At 41.9% G+C, this 25,688-nt stretch overlaps 2 protein-coding genes across 2 annotated transcripts in view; one reads left to right on the plus strand and one right to left on the minus strand.

The window, feature by feature from the left end:
- The first annotated feature begins 742 nt into the window (after positions 1-742).
- LOC121572164 (gastrula zinc finger protein XlCGF8.2DB) lies at positions 743-2,416 on the plus strand. The gene has a single exon (XM_041884098.2). The coding sequence runs from the start codon at positions 936-938 to the stop codon at positions 2,088-2,090; it is 1,155 nt and encodes a 384-aa protein (XP_041740032.2). The 5' UTR covers positions 743-935; the 3' UTR covers positions 2,091-2,416.
- Positions 2,417-12,119: 9,703 nt separating this feature from the next.
- The window catches only part of LOC121572612 (GRB10-interacting GYF protein 1), a 33,278-nt gene continuing 19,709 nt past the window's right edge, over positions 12,120-25,688 (minus strand). Inside the window, exons 16-25 of the mRNA XM_045225868.1 lie at positions 23,697-23,797; positions 23,495-23,568; positions 19,843-19,980; positions 19,378-19,575; positions 18,840-19,060; positions 18,366-18,532; positions 16,891-17,054; positions 16,671-16,718; positions 16,309-16,453; positions 12,120-16,025 (exon numbers count right to left, since the gene is read on the minus strand). Of these exons, the coding sequence (XP_045081803.1) occupies positions 15,958-16,025; positions 16,309-16,453; positions 16,671-16,718; positions 16,891-17,054; positions 18,366-18,532; positions 18,840-19,060; positions 19,378-19,575; positions 19,843-19,980; positions 23,495-23,568; positions 23,697-23,797 (1,324 nt within the window). The 3' untranslated portion in view covers positions 12,120-15,957. The remainder of the gene's footprint in view (positions 16,026-16,308; positions 16,454-16,670; positions 16,719-16,890; positions 17,055-18,365; positions 18,533-18,839; positions 19,061-19,377; positions 19,576-19,842; positions 19,981-23,494; positions 23,569-23,696; positions 23,798-25,688) is intronic.

Genomic DNA, 25,688 nt, shown 5'->3' on the forward strand with positions numbered 1-25,688 from the left:
AGCGAAAACCTACAGGAGGGTAGCGCTCCAGGAACAGGGTTGGAGATCCCTTTTCTATGGTACACTACACATGTTTGATTTATCTATATGCTGTAAGTTATTTGTTTAGTTTTTGTATTTTTGTTTGTTTTGATTGTTGATTGTTGTGATAGTAATGTGATTCTTCTTTTTTTTTAAACATTTTCTAACAAAAAATATTATATATGACACAGAGGTCTTTTGCCTTACTGCATGCAGAGAAAGGCAAATATTGGATCAAAATAGGGTGGGACATGGCATTCTCTAACAAATGTCTGTGGTGTTCAATGGGGTTAAGATAGACTTAGACCAATTCATCTTGTAGCCAGAAAAAGGTTTGTATGTAGATCTACTGACAGATAGCTATAGTTCTACTCAATTAATACACTGTTTATGCAAATAGGATCACAATTTCAACAATTTAAGACAGATTTTTTATTTGAATATTGTTTGCTCCATGTTTTCTCTTTATATGTAGGCCTACACAGCAATTCAGCTTAGCTGCGAATGTATAGCCTACAAAATTAAATGAACCAATAAACAATTCATATATATGATTAAATAATTGTCTGTATCACAACAAGCGTTTTGAAATGGCATTGTGCACTCAGGCATGTCTAAAGACTGTATAAAGGTAACCTCTGTTCCTCCTCTCCTACCCTCCAGACTCCCTCCAGTCCTCTCTCGCTGTCTCTGGAGAGGAGCTTCCCCCTGAGCAGCAGCACTGTGAGCAGGAGTGGAGCCCCAGTCTGGGGCAGGAGGACCCAGAGCCCACACAGATTAAAGAGGAACAGGAGGAACTCGGGATCAGTCAGGAGGAAGAGCATCTTCAAGGGTTAGAGGCTGATAGGACAGAGTTCAAATCCCCTCCTCCCTGTGTGAAAAATGAAAGCGATCAGGAGGACCCACTTCAGTCCATGACTGAACAGACTATGGAGAACAGAGAGAGTGACTCCAAACCAGTGGATCTCAAACCTTTTGGGACTGTGACCCACTTAAAGAGTCTCGACATTCCTCGTGACCCTCCAGATATTCAAAACAATGCCTCCAGCCACAGCTCAGCTATAAGCAGTGATCCAGTAGGACTTAACAGAAGCCCACCATTGGATCTAACTGTGCACAAACTGGCTCACACTGGAGAGAAACCGTTTAGCTGTGGTGACTGTGGGAAAAGCTTCAGTCAGAAGGAACACCTAGGGAACCATATACGCATTCACACAGGAGAGAAACCATTTAGCTGTGGTGACTGCGGGAAAAGCTTCAGTGTTAAGGGGAACCTAACTGTGCACAAACTGGCTCACACTGGAGAGAAACCATTTAGTTGTGGTGACTGCGGGAAAAGCTTCTATCAGAGCCAGGAACTAACTGCGCATATACGGACTCACTCTGGGGAGAAATCGTTTAGCTGTGGTGACTGTGGGAAAAGGTTTTATCACAAGATTACTCTAAACAGACATATACTGACTCACACAGGAGAGAAACCATTTATCTGTGGTGACTGTGGGAAAAGGTTTTATCACAAGATTACTCTAAACAGACATATACAGACTCACACAGGAGAGAAATCATTTATCTGTGGTGACTGCGGGAAAGGCTTCAGTCAGAAGGAACACCTAGGGAACCATATACTGACTCACACAGGAGAGAAACCATTTAGCTGTGGTGACTGTGGGAAAAGATTCAGGCAGAAGGGGACCTTAAATACGCATAAACTGACTCACACAGGAGTGAAACCATTTAGCTGTGGAGACTGTGGGAAGAGCTTCATTCTGAAGGGGTCCCTAAAGATGCATATACAGACTCACACAGGTGTGAAATCATTTATCTGTGGAGACTGTGGGAAAGGGTTCTATCTGAAGGGAGACCTAGGGAAGCATATACTGACTCACACAGGTGAGAAACCATTTAGCTGTGGAGACTGCGGGAAAAGATTCAGGCAGAAGTCGGCCCTAAAGACGCATACACTGACTCACACTGGAGAGAAGCCGTTTCACTGTGGAGACTGTGGGAAAAGATTCAGTCAGAATGGGGCCCTAAAGAAGCATTTATTGACTCACACAGGAGTGAAATAATTGTAGCTGTGGGGACTGTTGAAAAAGCTTCTATCAGAAAAGACACCTAACTGAACATGTTCAGACTCACCCAGGAGTAAAACAACATGGCTGCTCAGTCTGTGGTAGAACATTCGTTAAGTCTCATCTGCTGAAGCATGTTAAGAATGTCCTCAAAGAAAGAAAATGGGAGGAACAATATAGCTGCAAGCAGCCACGAAAGCTCCTAGCCACAATATTTCTTGAATTTTAATTAGAGCATTCTGTTAGTGAACCTTTGAACAATATATTTTGTAACTTGTTTTTGATACATCCGGGATAAGGAGTGACAATGCCGCAAAAATAAAGGCTTCTTAACCAAAAACCTTTTTTCCTCACTACAATTGTTTTTTTTGGGGGGGGGGGGGTAGATCAGCTTTAATATTGTGCAGATAGATTGTAACTTCCATCAATGTAATTGTCTGCATCACTTCCAATCCCCCATATGTTTTTTTCTCTCGCATATATATATATATATACACATAAATACATATATACATATCCTTTTTTAAAATATAGTTACTGAAACGTACTTGCAGTTAATGAGAAGATTTGTTAAGTTTGAGGTTCACAACTGAATTGCATCCTGTTTCCATGTTTTTGGAGTTACCGACACGTGCTTCGTAGTAGACCTTCCTTGTAGTGTCCTTAAGCCCTCAATCAGTACTAAGTTGTTGGATCAAAGAGAAGTTCAGTAGTTTGGGTTAAGCTGGGTTTGATGTGGACATGTAGTTTTGTTTTTACAAAATGGACACTTTCTCTGTCATCTTTTGATGAAATTCTTAGCTTTTCACAAACTCAGAGACGGGTTCTGAGTTTCGAGTTAATCGGACTTGCGGTTCATGAGAAGAAGATTTTTAAAGATTTGTATGGTTCAAACTTCCAAAATGGAGGAAAATCCAATATGGCAGAGGTCATAGCTCCTTGGGCGAGTCTCCATTGGAAAAAGTCTGTCCTCTCCTCGACTCCTCTGTCCTCCTCTCCGTGACCCGGAAACTGAAAGGCGGTCGAGGAGAGTGGTCATTTGTTAGTAGGCGGACAGAGAAGTGTCCTCTATAGGTGAAGTGTCATCCAAAACCCATTGGATGAGAAAGCCAGAGGTCCCGCCCCAATTACCTTCTCCTCCAATGGGTTTTGAGAAGGAGAGAGGACGTGAGGAGTATGCCTTTGCGATCTTCCCATAAGTATCCTTTCAGCGGCTAGTGCGTAAATTCTTTTAGAATACACCACACCCCCTTTGAATCAGCTGTTTTCTCAAAGGAGAAAAGCATGCACCCATTTAAAAACAATACACTACTTATCCTTTTATCTATAAAATGTCTTGCACAACCAGCTAAATGTTTGGATCACTTTACACATTTATTTTGGGATTCCACCTCTGTAGCGCGAGTGGAGAAGGATAGTCTCATTTCATACAACCAGCCCCTTGCTCCTACCTACTTGTTCGGAGGGCCCTCCGTTGTCACGTGTTGCTGACGAAACTCAGAGGATGACTTCCATCGAGTGGCAAGGGGATCAATAAACCCATCAATTTCGGGACACACTCGTGACTTGAGTGATGCAATTAATGTTCCATATTTTAATAATAAAACGCACACAATGACATTCTAATTAACAATTTAATATACTCAGTAACAGTTAAACATAATTTGGGAGGTATTTCATATGTTTTATGAGTCAAACAAACACATGTCAAATCAATTTTTTGAATGAAATTGTGCAAACTCCAAACATATATCGCTCTGGAGCCTGCTTGGTCGAAGTGGCTATCAGAGGGTCTAATTAACTGCTACTCCCAGGGCTGGCTCTATCATTTGGGGGGCCCTAAGCAAGATTTGGTTGGGGGGCCAAGTGGGCAAAATTGTTTACCCTCTTGATGGAGAGAAATGTACATTTTAAAGTTAATTACCTGCAATTCTACAAATTTTTCCATGGGGTGTAGAGAAAATATTGCAGCTTTAAAGCAAGTTTTCTGTAGTTCTACATATTTTGCCATGGAGATTTTTTGTTGCAATTTTATAACAAATTTAATGCAATTCTACTTATTTTGCCATGGGCAGAGATACATTTTTGCAGTTTTAAAGCTAATTTCCTGCAATTCTGCACATTTTGCCATGACTTATGCCATGTTAATGATATCTGAGAGTGACTAAGAAAATCAATGGGGGCCTCCTGGAGGTCATGGCCCCTGGGCACGTTCCCTGCATGTCCGGTCGGTATTCGACCATGATTACTATAAGTTTAGATAACTGGCTAGACTAACTTACCAATCAAAAAATTGTTAGCTGACATGGCTAATTGAGTGACTATCAGTAACTGACAGAACAAGAGAGAAACTGCTGATGCACAACCAAATTTCGAACTCACACCTTGTGTATTCTACTATTCTAACTCAATCTAGATCATTTTCACTTCCTCAGCTTTGGGACACTTGTGCATATGCATGCCTAGAGGTGCGTTTGAGCGGTTTTGTGGTGACCACATAGAGAATGATAGAGAAATCATGCCTGTATAGTTCCCATTATGGCGTCTGTGAGCGCACGGGCAGCGCCATTGAGGCAATCTCCATTTTGAAGTAGTCCATTTTCTTCACCATTTGCTGATCCCTCCTGATGACCTGGTTGGAAATGACTCCAACAGGGTCATCAGGAGGGATCAGCCAGTAAAGTTGGAAGTTCCACCCAGTTGACTACATTAAAATGGTGGAACCCCTCAACGGCGCTGCCCATGCTCAAACTGCATTTTGGCCACTATCATTCTCTATGGGTGACCTGCCTTTCAAGGTGTGTTGCATAATATGGATACAAATTGTCCGACCATCATAATTACAAATATTGCGTATGTATGTTCCATTTCGTATGTTCCATTTCATATGTTTGTCTGGGTAAAAGGAATGACACAATTGACGGTAAGAATAGGAAAAACTTCGAAATAACAGTCATAGTCAAACCCATCGTTAAATGCATTTTATTTAATCATTTTTGGTTCTCTTCAAACAAACAAAAACCAAACTATTTACACTTCTTTAGGTTGTTCTTTTTCTGAATGCATTTGTTTTTATGTTACTAATCTCTAAAACATTCAAAAAGTTGAAGTGATGGAATTGAGCTGACTGGTTGAATAAAGGGCAAATATATAATTTGATAAATTGTTGGTCAATTAATCATTCATCTTTATGGAATTCATACATCAATCAAAGGCATGGCAATCTCCCCCGGCGGCATCACAATGCCAAAACATCACAATAACTTTTGAACTTCAATGATTAACAGAAAAACAGAAATGTCAACAGCTGGAGACTTGACAGACTAACAGATGATAACCACCAATCATTCAACAACAAAGACTGCCCATTTGGAAAAATAAAACACAATTATAATAACTTAAGAGAATAATTATTGAGACAGCTACATTTAAAACACAGCTCACTGCAAACCAGCATGTCACTGGCATCCTTATCTGACACTGATGGAGTTCAAATAATGACAATACCCTGCTCTCTCAGTATACACAAAGTACTTCAGTGACATTTTAGATATTCCCCAATCTGCACTAACCAATACATCGACTGAATAGAAAAAAGTGTATTCAAAGCCAACCCAGCTAAAACACAACTTTCTGAGAACCATATGTTTCTTAGAGTTTGGTGAGAGTGTGGTCATGTTTATTTTGCATAAAACCTTCCCACAACTGGAAATGGTACAGAATAGTTGCTTGACTTTGGAACACATTCTCAGCACTTTTAAGTAACTTGACAAAAAAACTAATTTTCTTGGTATTTCATTACTTTTAACAGAATGTTTCCTATAAGTTCAAACATGGTAATGTTTTAGGAACGTTCTCCAACTGGTTTGACATCGGGATTGTTCTCAAATATTTACATTTACATTTACATTTTACGTCATTTAGCAGACGCTCTTATCCAGAGCGACTTACAGTTAGTGAATCGAACCCACAACCCTGGCGTTGCAAACGCCATGCTTTATCAACTAAGCTACATCCCTGCTGGCCATTCCCTCCCCTACCCTGGACGACGCTGGGCCAATTGTGCGCCGCCCATGAGTCTCCCGGTCGCGGCCAGCTGCGACAGAGCCTGGATTCGAACCAGGATCTAGTGGCACAGTTAGCACTGCGATGCAGTGCCTTAGACCACTGCGCCACTCAGGACACAAATAGTTCAGAGAACGTTAAACAACTTTCTTCTGTGGGAATTTCAGTACTTTAGCATAACTTTTCCTCATCGTTCTATTTAAAGTAATGTTCTCAAATTGTTCCGAGAATGTTTAAAACTTTCCATAAAAACGACAATAAAACTTCAGTAACGTTCAGAGAACGTTCTAGGGTCTGTTTGAATACACTAAAAGGAACAGCTTTGTATGCTTAAAAAACATGGCATGCTAGCTCCATCCTGGTGGCGCAGTAGACTAATTCCAGAAGATTATAGGTTTGAATCTCACAGATGCCGTGTCACAATAAAACAATTAATGTTTGCATGAATTTCCATGTCTGATCTGTGCTTGGAGTTCAAAAAAGTTAACCCAAAATAAGCTAGCGGTGTTCTTGAAACATTCCGTTTCTTTTTTTTATTGAAACATTCAGTGAAAGTTAAGGAAGTTATTCAAAAACCTCAAAATTACCTATCATTTCCATTCTCAGTGTTAATAAGCGGAAAACTTCCAAGGTACCAGAGTAAAACGTTATCAGAACCTCCCTGCAACCTAAAAATAAACATTCCCAGAACAGGCCAAGTTTTCACTGCTGTTCTCAGAACTTTTTTAAAAATCGTAATTTTTTACCAGTCAGGAAACGTATGGCTTCCCACAACCAATGTGAAACCAAAAACATACGTTCCCACAACTTTCAAGGAACCAAATGTGCTAGCTGGGGAGGGTCTCATCTCCCAACAGAAAGCCAAAGCTAACATATATGGAAAAACCTGAACCACAGTCAAAGATCCTACAACAGAAGTTGTTTGTCAGACCAACAAGAACTGATTCTAAACAGGAAAACACTTTCAAAACAATTAATCCATTCAACCTAACTGACAGGGGAAGTATTGGGTTTCTCCATAGAAAAACTGACTAACAAGTTTCAGAACTGTTTCAAGCACCTTCAGTAGAAGAGAGACAAATCCATTATCAACTGCATAATGGCATACATACAGTAACAAGTATCATAGCCACTCAATCTGTTGAGTAAACCTTGAGTCGTATACAGCCATTCAATAACATTAGCTACTGTAGATGCTTCTAATATACAGGGACAAAAGTCATTACAATGGTCAGTAGTCAAATGTTTCGGGACAATTTAGGCTACTCCGAGAACGCCAAGAATAAATATATCCTCCATTTTAAAGTGTGGTAATCACCAAGATAAAAACAGTTTAACATCTTTCAAATCAAGTCTCATACTGTGAATCGTGTCAAAATCCTTTCCGTCAAAACATTATTAGTGATGGGGTAAATAGTAATATATAGTGGGGCTGTGTGTGTGAGAGGACAGATTTAAAGGTCCAATGCAGACGTTTTTATCTCTATAACAAATCATTTCTGGGTAACAATTAATTACCTTACTGTGATTGTTTTTCATTTAAAATGGTCAAAAAGAAACAAAAATAGCTTCTTAGCAAAGAGCAATTTATTAAGCAAAAATGTTGCTTGGATGGTCTGGGAGTGGTCTGAGTGGGGAGGGGAAAACTGAAAACTAGCTGTTATTGGCAGAGGTTTGGAACTCCTTTTCTTATTGGTCTGTCACCAGACAGGCCAAAACTCCATCCCACCAAAACAGGAAGACATTTCAGGCGGTCTTTTCAAATAGGTCTTAAACTAAAAGGGCATTATCATTTTCACAATTTTACAGTATTATTCAAACCTCAGCAGTGTGGAAATAAATATACTGTATATAAAGAGGAAAAACATTTTATTTTAGTGCACTGGGCCTTTAACATACCCTTCCTAGTCAGCTCAGCTCCATACTATACTCCAGACTCCTCATTCCTCACCGTTAACTACATGTATAGGCATTTAAAACTGGATATCTGAACAGAAACACTCTTGCTTTGAAAAAAGGCAAACCACCATCATCGTCATCATCATCGTCATAAGGGGTTTCCTACAGTTCTACTTTCATGCTAACATGTGCGATATATATTGGACAGAAATAACGTAACATACAACAGTATTGTTAGCCAATAAGACAGTCCTGTCCGGTAAGTAGAACATTGACCTCCCCCTCCCCTTCAAATGCTATGTTCTCTTACTCTTTATTGAATATTTTGAGTTTGCCATACAAGGCAGATCTGTACAGTTAAGGCATGTTGAACAGAGCGAAAAGAAAATCAAAAATCATTAGATGAAAACAAAATACTTTTACATTATTTACATAGCAGTTTGAACTCAAGTGTGTAGTATTGAGCCTTTCTGCTTGTGTGTGTGGTGTGTGTGTGTGTATGTATGTGTGTGTGTATGTATGTGTGTGTATGTATGTATGCTTGCATGAATGTGTAATGCAGCATTTCCCAAACTCGGTCCTGTGGACCCCAAGGGGTGCACATTTTTGGTTTTCCCTTAACACTACACAGCTGATTAAAATAATCAATGCTTGATGATAAATTAATTATTTGAATCAGCTGTGTAGTGCTAGCGCAAAAAAACAAAACGTGCACCCCTTGGGGTCCCCAGGACCGAGTTTGGGAAACACTGGTGTAATGACAGGCTCTTTAGTTATGCGTGTGAATGTGGTTCTAGAAAAGAGCAAATCTGTTTGAGAATGTGTGCTTGCAATTCTTTTACCAGAATCCAGCTGCATGTACATGCACTGTACATGTGAGTAAAGCTCTAAGTTTGTGTGTAGTCCTCCACTGTTCCAGTTCCTCTGCCTCTCCAGCTGCTGTGGCTGCTTGGCTCTTTCACCACAGGAAAAGAAAGGTTTGAAGACGCAGTTTTCTCCATCTCCTTTCCATCAGAGGGCAGCTAGGAACAGCGAGAATCCTGTGGAAAGAGAGACACAGAGGAAAGAAGATCTCCATTAGACAATACTGAAAACAGAACTGCAATAAGGACAACATAGCTACCAACATTACAGTCCATAGAATCACTAAGGAAGTGAATTAAATAGTTAAGTGATAATGCCCGAGAAGGCCGGTGTTTGGAGGATATATTGGCACGGGTGTTCGTCAAGGGCCGGCAAACCGTGCCACTATATCCTCCAAACACCGGCTTTGAGGGCATTAGCACTTTTATACAAGGGGTACCAACATATTCAAATAATGATTGACATACACTACCAGTCAAAAGTTTGGACACACCTACTCATTCAAGGGTTTTTATTTTTGTTTACATTGTAGAATAATAGTGAAGACATCAAAACTATGAAATAACACATATGGAATCATGTAGTAACCAAAAAAGTGTTAAACAAATCAAAATATATTTTATATTTGAGATTCTTCATATAGCCACCCTTTGCTTTGATGACAGCTTTGCACACTCTTGGCATTCTCTCAACCAGCTTCATGAGGTAGTCACCTGGAATGCATTTCAATTAACAGGTGTGCCTTCTTAAAAAGTTAATTAGTGTAATTTCTTTCCTTCTTAATGCATTTGAGACAATCAGTTGTGTTGTGACAAGGCTCTCATGAGGACCGCCACAGGAATGGAAGACCCAGAGTTACGTCTGCTGCAGAGGATAAGTTCATTATAGTTAACTGCACCTCAGAAAGACACATCTCAACATCAACTGTTCAGAGGAGACTGTGTGAATCAGGCCTTCATGGTCAAATTACTGCAAAGAACCCACTCCTAAAGGACACCAATAATAAGAAGAGACTTGCTTGGGCCAAGAAACACGAGCAATTAACATTAGACCGGTGGAAATGTGTCCTTTGGTCTGGAGTCCAAATTGGAGATTTTTGATTCCAACCGCCGTGTCTTTGTGAGACACGGTGTGGGTGAACGGATGATTTCCACATGTGTAGTTCCCACCGTAAAGTATGGAGGAGGAGGTGTTATGGTGTGGGTGTGCTTTGCTGGTGACACTGTCTGTGATTTATTTAGAATTCAAGGCACACTTAACCAGCATTGCTACCACAGCATTCTGCAGCAATACGCCATCCCATCTGGTTTGGGCTTTGTGGGACTATCATTTGTTTTTCAACAGGACAATGATCCAACACACTTCCAGGCTGTGTAAGGGCTATTTTACCAAGAAGGAGAGTGATGGAATGCTGCATCAGATGACCTGGCCTCCACAATCTCCCGACCTCAACCCAATTGAGATGGTTTGGGATGAGTCGGACCAAAGAGTGAAGGAAAAGCAGCCAACAAGTGCTCAGCATATGTGGGAACTCCTTCAAGACTGTTGGAAAAGCATTCCAGGTGAAGTTGGTTGAAAGAATGCCAAGAGTGTGCAAAGCTGTCATCAAGGTAAAGGGTGCCTATCTGAAGAATCTCAAATATAAAATATATTTTGATTTGTTTAACACTTTTTTGGTTACTACATGATTCCATGTGTTATTTCATAGTTTTGATGTCTTCACTATTATTCTACAATGTAGAAAATAGTAAAAATGTAAGAAAAACCCTTGAATGAGTAGGTGTGTCCAAACTTTTGACTGGTACTGTATGTTTATAAAAAATGTTATTTTGATGAATTTATTCATACTATTTCATCCTTCCAAGAGATATAGTCTTGACACAGATCTAAGTTTGCTTCCCAAGCTGGCTGGTCGTTCGTTCTATCGGTTCGGTTGCCAGAGACGTGACCCAGTCGTTAAGTATTTTTGTTCTGTATCTATGGACGCGACCCAGTCGTTTGTTCTAAATGTTCAATTGCCATACTGGCTGGCAACGTTCTTATCCCCTGCTTGCTAGCTAGCCAACTACGGCTAACCTTTCAGGCACGTCAAACAGCACAGCCAGAATAACAGAAAAGTAGCTGCATTTGCGTTTGTTTAAACTGTTTTCTAGTGACATTTGTTTGGATACATCCATAACAATGGGCTAATGATGCGCGATTTTGCCTGGCATAGAAAATGTGCTCTCTCGTCAGGACACTTGTTCAGAGGAGCTAGCCAACAACACAGCTAACACAATCACTTCAAACTGAAGCTGGAAAGACTGCAAACCAGCTGCATTTAGTTTAATTTTGCCTGTTTCTATTGACATTTCTTTGTATATATCCATAAAAATTATGCCAGCTGATTCATGATTTCGACTGGCTGAGAAAAGCTGTCTGTCTCGTCACGACACATTCATTACTATAGGACAACAGGAGATCGAATTTCAATATTGAAACAATGTTGCAAATGTCGGAGACAGACAGCAATGATTATACAAATCTCTGCTGTTGAAAACCAAATGCTAGTCCAAAAGAAATGGAAGATAATGTCTAGATGCTTTTTATAGTGGAGATCAAGTTTATAAATTGCCTGGCTGGGCTGATGAGACAGTGGATTGCGCAGTCAGATGGAACTGAGTAAATAGGCATTTTAACATCAGATTTAGCCGGTGGTTACTTGTGGAAACTGGCTGGAATGCAGTTTAAACCAATCAGCATTCAGGATTAGACCCACTTGTTGTATAAATAGAAATAGACCCTTACCTACATGATGGTTCTCTTCTTGCACTCACCTTGTAGTTGATCTCCAGGCAGTGGCTAGGTGACAGGAGGTGGGGGGCATCTGGGCAGCAGGTCCCCCGGTACATCCATCCGTATGTCTGTCGTCTCTCCCCTGCCTTCTCCATTGGTTGGTGCCCATTGTTCAAACACCCTGGGCTGGGCTCTGCAGCGGCGTCCATTTGGATGACAGACGATCATCATTCAGTCTTGGGAGTCCCTGCAGTCCGCAGCTCCATCCATGTTAAGTCCTTTCTTTCCCCATCCCTGATGATAGACAGGGCTACTGGCAAAGTCAAGGGAACTTCCAGGTAGTTCATTTACCTCAGTATTAAAAAAAAAAACTAAATGTTTCCTTGAGGAACATTCACTCTGTAAATCTGTTTCTTTCATCGGTTTGTTTTTTAAATCAAGCCTTGTAGTTTTCGCCAAGTGATTTTCTAAAAAAGGTCATACAAAAATATGGTTATGTACAGGAGGAAGAAGGTGTGTTCCTAAGTCTTTCGTTTCGGTTTGAATCTCTTTTTTTTCAGTGAGATGGTTAACTAAACTCATAAAGTTACATTTTCCAACCCTCCCTTTGTACTATAATATTTCTGTGCTCCCGTCCCAAATGTGATGGAACCTCAGTTTGAAAGTGCATAGTGAGTGTCAGGGCAGGGTGTGAGTGTTGAGGGGTGTCCCCCAGGGATCAGTACTAGTACCCTTCCATTTCCCCTCATTGCAGGGTTAATACACTCCCACTGCACACCCTGAGCCCCCTTTTAAAAAATTATAATAAAAAGGAACAAATTCTGCCTGCACAGTCCAATCAAATGAAATGGTAGATTTGAGGTCAACGTCATGTGTATGTACAGTTTTACAAAATCTTCAAATTCCCTTTATTCTTGTCCACCCCTCACAGGTTTGTCCATCTTTGTTTCTTTTACTTTTGTGGATAAAAAAAATGAAACTCCATAGTTTCACTCCAGGGCAATTTTGTTGTATTAAAGCGATGATATTGTTGTTTAGTGTTCGAAGTACCAAAAACTCCTCTGCTGTGCTCTGCTTTTTTTTATAAAGCTTTCTACTCCTTTCAATATATGCAGTAAATAAAAAAATAAAATAAAAAATGAAACCAGAAGCCACACTAATAAACTCCCCCAAAACCAACAAAATACAATTTTCTTGTTGTTGATTTCTTTCTCCTACGCTCCTTGAGGATCAGTCAGTTCCAAAGAGCCACGCCCACTTAAGGGTCAAAGGGCAAGGATATTGTCCGTCACATTGTGATGTCATTCCTCCTCCCCGCCAAAAACAATGTACGCCAATGAATGTCCATATTGCAAAAGCACACTTGCAAAACCCCACCCCTACACAAAAAAAACTGCACCCACAGAAATCTGTGTGTTTTGTAAACAACCAAACTCCAGTAAGGAATAGAAAAAAGAGTCTTCTTTATTTTTCATAGTAATATTGTTTTCGTAAGAACAGGATTGCGGAGGCAGCGGGATCAACTGTAGCCATCCCGAGTTCTTCCTCTGTGTAAACAAAGAAAAGAGGAAAGACCTCTTCAATCTGAGTTTTTTTGTTGTTGTTGAAATTGTGAGGAAAATATCCGGTATCATCACGGTTTCTTGTCTTTTTTTTTGGAGGGGGGAATACATTCAATGTTTTCTTAAGAAAGAAATAACAAACGCACTTCACATGGCGGTAATGATAAAATAACATAAAATAGCAGCCCCAAGTGCTCATCATAATCTTAGTCCAAATACTTTTTTTTTTTCTTTGTATATATATATATATATATTCATAGAAATGTTCATTTATATTCAGAAAAAAAAGAAATGTCACCACCATCAATAGTAACAACAATTAATAAGTAACAAGAATATGCTAACATTTTGTGCACCATCCTGTACACAGACAGTTTGATGCCAATTGTTTTGAGCAGAATCTGAAACTCAACATCTTTCACACGCAAGTTAAAGAGAGCCGACAAGGCAACGTGATCACATCCCAGGAAAGCTAAACCGAACTAACCTTGCAAAGAATCATCATCATCCCCAGGCTATACTAGAAATATTAAGATATACGACTGACATGCACATTGACCGTGCAGAGCGCTTAAAAGAGAATTTAATTAAGAACCTAATCTTTATTTTGTTCTAGAAGGTTTCCTGACACTTCTTTTTGCAATTTCACTTGGTTTTGAAAAACTTACCCCAGCAGGGATTGACTTCCTGAGCCTGGAGTTCCAGGGCATCCAAAAAACATGAACAAAGTCTCCAAAACACCCCCTTTTACAAACAGCAAAGCTCTGTATCTTGATGCAGGTCTTTAGATGCTGTACACATGAAAATGTGTCATTCCTAACTTTATCCGCAACGTCATAATCCATTTTGTGGAACGCGAGCCACAATTTCCTGCGCTTGCATGCGTGTACAGACAAAGTAACTAGCTACAGGTATAAAAATAAAGAAAACACCAACATGGTGTCTTAATAGGGTGTTGGGCCACCACGAGCCGCCAGAAAAGCTTCATTTACTCAAGTGTTTGCTTTATTTTTGTAGTTACCTGTAGCGCACAGTAGCGAGAGGAATTGGGAACAAGGAAGTACACGCATGCATGCCAATATCGCTTGAGTTCCACAAAATGGATTATAACATTGTGAATAAAGTTTGGAATGACACTTTCATGTGTACAGCATCTAAAAGACCTGCATCACGATACTGAGAAAAGGACACATTTGTAAAAGGACATATTTGGGTGTTTTTGGAGACTTTGTTCATTTTTTTTGGATGCCCTGGAACTCCAGAATGAGGCTCAGGAAGTCAAATCGCTGCTGGTGTAAGTTTCTCAAAACCAAGTGAAATTGCAAAAAATATATATAACATGCCATTTACATCAAAAATAAAGATGAAGTCCCTAAAAATAGTTAAATTCTCCTTTAACATAACAGTACACTCAAAAAGTAGTTAATGTCTCAATGGCCATTGAACATTCCCTCCCATTCACCCTTTCAGAGTTCTAAGGCAAAAATGTGCATGCATATTCACACAGAGATGGGTACCTGTAGGGATCACTTCTTTGCTATGATTAGTAAAGAAACAGGCGTGCGCACACACACACACACACACTAAAGATCCTCACCCGTCTGTTTGAAACCTCACAGAGGCTCAGAGACTGTGGCTGAGAGAAGACCCGTACCCCAAAAACCCCCAGAAAAAAATAAACAAGTGGTGGTCAACAACATAAGCCATAATCCTCCTCTACAAATGTATGTATTTCTACTACGTCTATCTGGGGATGAAGAGCTGGTGAGAGAAAGGATGTGTTGTGGGATTGCCCCCTCTCTCTGTCTCACACACAAGTATACAAAGAAAGTCTCTCTGTAGAAGAGGACAGACATTCTACTCATGAAAAAAAAAAAAATCTCATTTGAACCAAATGACATAATGGCCTGTTGTGTTTTCATACATCTTGGTAAGCAATGGAAAAAATATATACATTGTGCAGACTAGTATGTTTCTGATACACACCGGCCCTCACACATTCACACACACAAAATATTAATCTCTATACCTAACCTCATTTGTTTTTGTTTTTTGTTTTATCTTTCTTTTTTTAACACAAGTGCAAATCTTCAAGTTTTTTTGTATCAATTTTTTTGTAATAGCTTTACTTTTTATATAAATGTATTGTCTTAAAAAAAAAACATCAACAGTGTTTGTCTTTAAAGGATTGGTTTTTCTGATAAGGTTTCAAAATAAAGGTCCCCTCTACCTTTGAGTTCCCCCTCCCAGTGAGCCTATCCCACCAATCATACACCTCACCCTTCCAGTTCAGATTTTCACATGTATACGTACGGCATCGCATGTAGATTCAATACACACACACACCGTACGTACACTGATTCTGTATTCGTAAAAACAAAAACAAAAAAAGATTCAACCCCCTCTTAATAATAAAGTGCATTAGTTCAGTTTAAGGTGCTTAGTCTTACAAGTGCCAAGGGATACCCATCACTCCCGCTTTCACCCCATCCCGCTCCCAACTCAAGTGAACGATTGAAGGAGAGGAGCCCTGCTCTTTTCTGGGGAGGCAGTGAAACAATCCTCTCCTTCCTGTCCCCATACGAGCTCCCCCCCTCTCTCTCCCATCCCCTAGCAGTGCACATTCGTCATCAGGTTTGTCTGATTAGTAGACAGAAGGCCTCAGGTAGTAGCTATTGCCGCTGCTGATCAGATCTGGATCAGTAATCCTCCACCATCTCCATCTCAGTCAGGCTCAGACGCTCGCCCGCGTTGTGGAATGAGTAGCCTGGAGAGGAGGGGAGAGAGAAAGAGAAAAGGAGGAGGATGGAAAAGGAGGGGGTAGAGGTGGATGCAGGAGACAGCAATTTAGAGAAGGCATAGAGCAATTCAATCAGTTACGACCAAGATCTATGAGCAGCCGAAGAGAACATCCACCAGGCAGGTTTGCAGAGTTTTCCAGAGCTGGGTGGTCACAGATCATACTCCGGTAATACATTGTGAATTGATACATTTGTAACAAGTGTGCAATAAGTCGTAAGTGTAAATGAGTTGAGGAGGACATGTCTTACCTAGGATGCTGGGGTCAGACTGCAGCATCACGGGTTGTTTCTTCTTCTTCATGCCCCCCTGGGCGTCGTACATCCCTCCCTTAGCCATGTGGGCCGCCTGGAACACGGACTGCAGGGCGCTGGGGTTCACCCCCCGCATGGAGTCCTGGAGAAGAGGAATTAGGAGATATCCAGTGAGGTACAGAGAGGAAAGAGACACTGGGAGTCTTTCCTTGATTCCTCGCATCCTCTCTACTTGTTCCCATCTCTTCTCCTCCAATACGTTTTGAGAAAGAGGTGAGAGGACGTGAGGAATCAAGGACCTAGATTTTTGTCCACTGTGCCCAGTCGTAGCAGAGAGACAGGTGAGAGAAAGGTCTTACCTGCAGAGGGAAGTTGTTCATGGTCAGCCCTGCTACTTCCTTTGATAGCTAAGTGGAGAGAGGACGGTAGAAGATCAACTAAAATAACATGATATGCACTGAGATGACGGGTGTGTGTGCCCTGCCCTGTCTGAACGACGCACACAAACTAACATACTTGAACCACGGACACACTCATCATCATAACACTCCATCTGAGACAGACAGACAAAACACACACCTGCTCCTGCTGCCTCTTCTGGTTCTGTTTCTGTTTGGCACGGCGCTCCAGGAACTGCTTGGCGAACACTTTGGCTTCCATAGTGTCTCCCAGGTAGGAGCAGATAAAGTCCAACACCTCGTATGGAGACTCTACCTCCTTCAGGTACGCCACGATGGTGGACACTGTAAACACACACATGCTGATACAGATTAGAACAGATATGAGAGACAGGTGAGAGAGAAAGAAAAGTAGGTAACACTTTACTTGACACCCAGTGTCATAACACATTACGAAACGGTCATATCCATGTCACAATACGTCAGAACAGCTGACATAACTTGTCAAAACCTGTCATAATATGGTCATAACACTGTCATGACCCATATATTTATACCTCGTGACATTTATTGCGTTATTTTATGCCTGGTTATGACACCTACATAAGTGTCAAAACCCACATTTATTCAAATTCATTTTTCCCCTGCCAAGAAGTTCCCTTTCGTTTGAAAGTTAATTTCTTAAATCCTTTGTTGTTGTAATGAATTCTTTACAGTCATGTTTTTTTCATCATATTTTAAACAACTTGTAAAAACACACTTTATGACGCTGTCAAGAAGCATTATGACCATCTTTATCATATAAGCCAGATAGACCTATCACGTACAGGCCCTTATATCAGTCATCAGTCAAAAAGAGTCTTGTCCTGCTCCTGAAATCTGCTCCTGCATTCATCCCAGTCATCAGCATCAGCACATTGGGGTAGGTGCATGTCTAACATCAATGTGTGCGCAATTACAATGATAATTTAATATGGTCCATTTTTTAAATAACATAAACATACTGTTGACACGTAGGCTATGGTGTAATGGAATGTTTTGCCTTGTGTGGTAGGTTTTATGGGTGTTGACACTTATGTCAGTGTCATAACCAGCCATAAAATAACGCAATATATGTCACAACAGGTCTAAATATGTGTCATGACAGTGTTATAACAGGTTATGACAAGTTATGTCAGCTGTTATGACATGGTTCTGAATATCATAACGTGTTATGACACTGGATGTCAAGTAAAGTGTTACCAAAAAGTATTATGGACAAAGGCAAAAGTCATGTAGATAAGAGTTAGGGGGATTTAGAGAGTGAGGGAGAGGAGTGGTGAAAGACTGAAGGGTTGAGAGTGTTTCCATCAAGTGAAGAGGAGGACGGTTAGGGTTAGGAGGGGTTGAGGGTTAGGAGGTGATGGTCTAAGGGGAAAAGGAGTGGAAGGGTGGAAGAGTTCAAGTCCAGAGGAGAGGAGAAGTTGTGAAAGCATTGGAAGAGCTAAGTGGAGTTACAGAAGGAGGTGTATTTTACCGTCCAGTGGGGAGGAGGACTTGTAGGCTTGGGTGATAGGGAGTGACGGAGGGAGGTGACTGTGTCTTAACATCCAGTGAGGTGGTGTTGAGGGTTAGGAGGAGGAGGAGGGAATAACAGAAGGAGGTCACCGTTCTTACCGTCCAGTGGGGAGGAGGTGTTGTTGGCTTGGGTGTTGAGGGCATGCAGCATCTGTTCACACCAGGTGGTGAATCCGTCCTGAGGCGTCTTGATGCCCTGCAGCAGCTTCAGCAGCTTGTCCTCCTCCTCCGTACGCTGCTTCCTACGGCTCAACATATACTGCTCACTACAGGGGGGGGGGGATGGGTTAAATACACACGCAAATGTGCCGACAGTCACATAAACCATTTAATGCTCACAAGGACAGAGAGAGGGGGTATTTAAATACACACAGCACTCAAGGAGAGACATTAAAGCGCACACAAAAACTCAGTGAGAGTTTGAATATAGATCGAGTTGGAGAAAGTTTACGGGAGGGGGGGAGCAACTAGGATAGACAGGGAGAGAAAGAGGGAGAGTTAGACAAAGGGAGATCGAGGCTTTCGGGTGCATGTATTGTGAGAGATCTACTTAGATGTGTTGTGTACATCTACCTGAGTGACGGGCTGCTGCGGCTGTTCTTCAGACCCTGCATGCTGCCGCTTCTGGACTGGTTCTTCACCGCCTCCTCCCACAGACCCATGCCCCCTCCGGACCCTCCTCCGCCCCCAGTCTTACCCTCCATCCCCCCCCCGCCTCCCCACAGGCCCCCTGGGACAGCACCTCCGTCCCCCCACTGACCCATGGAGGAACCCCCCATGGACAGGCCTTGATGCTGAGGAGAGAGAGAGAGTGGAAATCAAACAACAATATTAGAACAGAGTGGACAGGGGACCAACAGAAAGCATCAAATGTCATACTAATGCATTGTAAGCATTTCCACAGCCTCTCATTGTGAGTGTCAGCACTCGGTCTCATTCGTCCCAATTGTGGATGACATGTCTGTGCTTGCACAGTCTATCGCTTGCTATTCGAGTAGTCTTTCACAAGCCGAGTGAATCCAAGAAATTCTGAAGAACACTTTACATGTGTGCATATGCTATTATACTACTTTGTGGTCTTTTCTGTGTGTGTGTTTTAGTAACTACTCACGCGTTCCCTCTGTTGCTGCTGGGCTCTCTGCTGCTGTTTGAGAACCCTCTCGGCCTCCTGCATGTCCAGCAGACTGAGGCCCTTGGCCCCTGGCTTGTTGAGGCCCCCAGTGCCCCAGCCAGACCCCACCCCGGAGCCTGAGCCCTGCTGGGGGGCCTGCTGAAGGAGCTTCATGATCAGCTCTTGCTGCTGGCGACACTGGAGGAGAGGGGGAGACACACACATACACAGTATGAGGGTATGTGCAAGATAGGATGGAAACACAAAGATACACAGACATGCTGATGTGTGTGTGTGGGGTATAATGCAACACAGCATACACACACAACCACACTCATACAGACAGTTATCGAACTAGCCAACAGTGCAAATAACTGAACACACACTATCAAGACACAAAACACACATTTCAATAAAAAGCCAATAAAAATCTTCCCATTTCACCAGCTCTATCTTTGTACTCACCTGTTTGCGTCTGAAGATCTCCTCCTCCTCCCTCCTCTTCTGCTCCTCCTGCTGCCTCCTTTTCTCCTCTCTCCTCTTGCGCTGCTCCTCCTCTTCGCGCTTCGTCCTGAGTTCAGCCTCCCTCCTCTCCTGCTGGAGCTGCCATAGGGGTCAGAGGTCAGGGGTCAATGTGGAAGACAGCTCAGTCTGTATTGATCTAGTGGTTTCAACACATTTTTGTTTGTTAGGCTTTCCATGGAAAAATTACCCATAATGTAAAAAGGTTTGAGAAAAGGGCCAGAATATACAGTGCAGTCGGAAGTATTCAGACCCCTTGACTTTTTCCACTGTTACGTTACAGCCTTGGATTGGATTAAATTGTTTTTTCCCCCTTCAATCTACACACAATGCCCCATAATGACAAAGCAAAAACAGGTTTGTAGAAATGTTTGCAAATGTATTACTAATACAAAACTGAAATATCACATTTACATAAGTATTCAGACCCTTTACTCAGTACTTTGTTGAAGCACCTTTGGCAGTGATTACAGCCTTGAGTCTTCTTGGGTATGATGCTACAACCTTGGCCCACATGTATTTGGGGAGTTTCTCCCATTCTGCTCTGCAGATTCTCTTAAGCTCTGTCAGGTTCGATGGAGAGCGTTGCTGCACAGCTATTTTCAGATCTCTCCAGAGATGTTCGATCGGGTTCAAGTCCAGGCTCTGGCTGGGCCACTCATGGACATTCAGAGACTTGTCCTGAAGCCACTCCTGCTTTGTCTTGGCTGTGTGCTTAGGGTCATTGTCCTGTTGGAAGGTGAACCGTCGCCCCAGTCTGAGGTCCTGAGCGCTCTGGAGCATGTTTTCATCAAGGATCTCTCTGTACTTTGCTCTGTTCATCTTTCCCTCGATCCTGACTAGTCTCTCAGTCTCTGCCGCTGAAAAACATCCCCACAGCATGATGCTTCCACCACCAGGCTTCATCGTAGGGATGGTGCCAGGTTTCCTCCAGACGTGACTCTTGGCATTCAGGCATCCAGAGAATCTAGTTTCTCATGGTCTGAGAGTCCTTTAGGTGCCATTTGGCAAACTCCAAGTGGGCTGTCATGTGCCTTTTACTGAGGAGTGGCTTCCATCTGGCCACTCTACCATAAAGGCCTGATTGGTGGAGTGCTGTAGAGATGGTTGTCCTTATGGAAGGTTCTCCCATCTCCACAGAGGAACTCTGGAGCTCTGTCAGAGTGACCATCGGGATCTTGGTCACCTCCCTGACCAAGGCCCTTCTCCCCCGATCGCTCAGTTTGGCCGGACGGCCAGCTCTAGGTAGAGTCTTGGTGGTTCCAAACTTCTTCCATTTAAGAATGATGGAGGCCACTGTGTTCTTGGGGACCTTCAATGCTGCAGAAATTTTTTGGTACCCTTCCCCAGATCTGTGCCTCGACACAATCCTGTCTCGGAGCTCTACGGACAATTCCTTCGACCTCATGGCTTGGTTTTTGCTCTGACATGCACTGTTAACTGTGGGATATTTTATAGACAGGTGTGTGCCTTTCCAAATCATGTCCAATCAATTACATTTGCCACAGGTGGAATCCAATCAAGCTGTAGAAACATCTCAAGGATGATAAATGGAAACAGGATGCACCTGAGCTCAATTTCGAGTCTCATAGCAAAGGGTCTGAATACTTATGTAAATAAGGTATTTCTGTTATTTATTTGTAATTAATTTGCTAAAATTTCTAAAAACCTGTTTTTGCTTCGTCATCATGGGGTATTGTGTGTAGATTAATTCCTCAACAGTTTTATTTAATCAAATTTTAGAATAAGGCTGTAATGTAACAAAATGTGGGTCAAAATGTGGGTCTTAATACTTTCCCAATGCACTGTAGACATGCCAGCTTAATTCAGAGACTGAAAGACTCTTGGTTCAAAGATATCCTCAGTTTGATATATGTGACCCATTTCCGGAAACTAGGCGTATATTGCACCTCACTACTTCACAGGAGGCATTTGAACGTCTTTTACTTATTTTTTCAAAATGCGTTTTTTGGCAGAAATGCCTTCTGGAACATATTAACTTTCATGTGCCCTCATAACAAACTTGTATTCCATCTGTAAATACAAATACAATTGTTTAATTACAAGCTTCGTTGGTTTAGCCACGGAAAGAGGGGAACCTTCCCGCTAGCCATGATTGGCTGAGATAATGGATGGGCTGGACATTCCGGGAGATTAGTTTGGATTGGTCTACCATGTAGCATGCTTCGGTCTATAATGTGAGCTGCTCAGTATTTGTTGATAGTACTTTCTACCGCAGCGAGAACTACAAAAGTTGATACTTTTCTCAACAACATTGATGCCCCTGAACTTAGCAGGCGCTACATACAGATCAGTGGGAAAGAGTGATGGGCTATTTTCTGCACACGCCACGGTCAGTGTGAACCAGAGTGACTTGACACAACGCTGGCCAAACAAAACTGAGTTAAATGGTTCCAGTCTGCCGGGAAGCATTCATCCATGTATACGGTATTCTAAGTTTCACATTTTGTCAGAAAGTAATTTTCATTGCAAGTTAAAAGCAGACTGTTAGCTAGCTAGTGAACGTTAGCTTGCTGGCTCACTAGGTAACGTTACGTGTATGATCTGTGTAGTAATATTATTCAAATCAGAAAACCATTTGCATTGCTAGCTAGCTAATATTGAACCTAGTTGGTTAGCTTTAGCTACTTGTAGATTCATACTACAGCTTTGACAATGTTTGTATTGATAGTAGGAGTTGGGATTTTGCCGGTTCATTGTTTAGCTAGCTACATGTCTAAACAAAAGACTCCACTCAAGTTTGCCAGGTGTGTCTGGGGGTGATTACGGCCATGTATTGTATTTCATGAACATGTGTACATGTCTAGACAATAGTGACCCATCCACTTAGCTAGATGTTCCTGGGGGGTGGTTATAGCATTTCCTTCACATGACCCATCAATTTAGACAAGTGTGTCAGGTAAGCGTCATCTAATAAATATAAAATATTTTTATCTGGACACTTTCTGTTTTTGATATTGCTACTATGTAAGTAACCATTTCACTGTACCATTTACACCTTCTGTATCCCGTACATGTGACAAATAAACTTTGATTTGATTTGATATAGTGTGTGTTTACCAGAGACTGTAATGTGAACAACATGACCTGCACCAAAGTCAGATTAGGATATAGGCCAAGGACTAGATAAAGTGTATTTTTACCTGGAGTTTTCCGCTTATTGTAGGCTACTTTAAATCTTTGGTTGTTAACTACACTACTCACTCTGTTTAGCACATGGCCTCACATGTGGATCCTTAAAGAGATGGGTGTGGCTAAGGCTTAAGACGGTGTGAACGATACTGAATGGTTGTAGACAAAGAAGAAATATCCAGTAGGTGTACCAAAACATTCAAAAGCATTTTCTCAAAAGTGGGGTTACAAGTTTATCAACTTTCAAAGCAGTTTTACTTTCCCATTGTTCCTCAACTGCTGTGTATGATATACCATTTTCTAGCTGTCTCTTTTATCCAATGTAAAAAACACCATTTCAAATGTTTCTACATAAGACAGAATCGAGGCGGTCAGTCACATATGTGGAAATCTACAACAGTGTGTTACTAGGTTCCCACAACCAGAGGGCGCCAGCACTCACCTTCTGAAGCTGTTCGAGAGTTGGACCCTGAGTTGAAGAATTCATTGTTAAGTCCCATAAACTGGCTTCACCGCCTGCATGGACAGAAGAGAGGGGGGGATAAGAGAATGTTGGAAAGTCATCCCACTCTATACTGTGGCAGTGAGCAAAAAATTCACAAGCACTGACATTGATTGATGAATGTATACGTATGCGTGTGTACCTGATTGCTGTGAAGCTGAGGTATGCATGTCCCACATGGACCCTGTATCTGGCACTGACATCGACCTGTTCACTGAAGGCATCATACCCTGCTCTCCACACCTAGAACAGAAAAGCAAGAGACTTGTAAAACATGGAAACTGCAAGGGAAATGCTTATCAGACAGGGGTTGGAACCGGTTAAGGGGACAGAACCGAAAACTGGAAAAGACTGACATTTGAGGAATCAGAATCAGGAACGAAAGTTATCTACACTGTTCCGGAACAGAACCGTTATTTTAAAAGCATGGGAACAGATTAATAACATATTTTCCGTTCTGGGCATTTTTTTTCCAGTCCCACAAAAATAGCCTATGCAAAGCCCTCACTCTGTCACTCAGAAACGTATTCCAGTGTCTGCTTGACTGCTGAAAATCTTTGCCAGTGTGTTTGCGTAGGCAACTTGTCCCTTCCCTTCCAAAGCATAGTCTACAGTCATGGTCAAAAGTTGAGAATTACACAAATACTAATTTTCACAAAGTCTGCTGCCTCAGTTTTGATGATGGCAATTTGCATATACTCCAGAATGTCATGAAGAGTGATCAGATGAATTGCAAAGTCCCTCTTTGCCATGAAAATGAACTTAATCCCCAAAAAACATTTCCACTGCATTTCAGCCCTGCCACAAAAGGACCAGCTGACATAATGTCAGTGATTCTCTCGTTAACACAGGTGAGAGTGTTGATGAGGACAAGGCTGGAGATCACTCTGTCATGCTGATTGAGTTAGAATAACAGACTGGAAGCTTTAAAAAGGAGGGTGGTGCTTGAAATCATTGTTCTTCCTCTGTTAACCATGGTTACCTGCAAGGAAACACGTGCCATCATCATTGCTTTGCACAAAAAGGGCTTCACAGGCAAGGATATTGCTGCTAGTAAGATTGCACCTAAATCAACCATTTATCGGATCATCCAAGAACTTCAAGGAGAGAGGTTCAATTGTTGTGAAGAAGGCTTCAGGGCGCCCAAGAAAGTCCAGCAAGTGCCAGGTCCGTCTCCTAAAGTTGATTCAGCTGCGGGATCGGGGCACCACCAGTGCAGAGCTTGCTCAGGAATGGCAGCAGACAGGTGTGAGTGCATCTGCACGCAAAGTGAGGCGAAGACTTGGAGGATGGCCTGGTGTCAAGAAGGGCAGCGAGGAAGCCACTTCTCTCCAGGAAAAACATCAGGGACAGACTGATATTCTGCAAAAGGTACAGGGATTGGACTGCTGAGGACTGGGCTAAAGTCATTTTCTCTGATGAATCCCCTTTCCGATTGTTTGGGGCATCCGGAAAAAAAGCTTGTCCGGAGAAGACAAGGTGAGCGCTACCATCAGTCCTGTGTCATGCCAACAGTAAAGCATCCTGAGACCATTCATGTGTGGGGTTGCTTCTCAGCCAAGGGAGTGGGCTCACTCACAATTTTGCCTAAGAACACAGCCATGAATAAAGAATGGTACCAACACATCCTTGGAGAGCAACTTCTCCCAACCATCCAAGAACAGTTTGGTGACGACCAATGCCTTTTCCAGCATGATGGAGCACCTTGCCATAAGGCAAAAGTGATAACTAAGTGGCTCGGGGAACAATACATCAACATTTTGGGTCCATGGCCAGGAAACTCCCCAGACCTTAATCCCATTGAGAATTTGTGGACGATCCTCAAAAACAAAACCCCACAAATTCTGACAAACTCCAAGCATTGATTATGCAAGAATGGGCTGTCATCAGTCAGGATGTGGCCCAGAAGTTAATTGACAGCATGCCAGGGCAGATTGCAGAGGTCTTGAAAAAGAAGGGTCAACACTGCAAATATTGACTCTTTGCATAAACTTTATGTAATTGTCAATAAAAGCCTTTGACACTTATGGAATGCTTGTAATTATACTTCAGTATACCATAGTAACATCTGACAAAAATATCTCATAACACTGAAGCAGCGAACTTTGTGAAGACCAATACTTGTGTCATTCTC

Source organism: Coregonus clupeaformis, chromosome 16 (assembly GCF_020615455.1).
Source record: "Coregonus clupeaformis isolate EN_2021a chromosome 16, ASM2061545v1, whole genome shotgun sequence".
Lineage (NCBI taxonomy): Eukaryota > Metazoa > Chordata > Actinopteri > Salmoniformes > Salmonidae > Coregonus > Coregonus clupeaformis.

Bases quoted from the DNA above. Each gene is read 5' to 3' on its own strand.
- LOC121572164 (XM_041884098.2), top strand. From the start codon at position 936: ATGACTGAACAGACTATGGAGAACAGAGAGAGTGACTCCAAACCAGTG.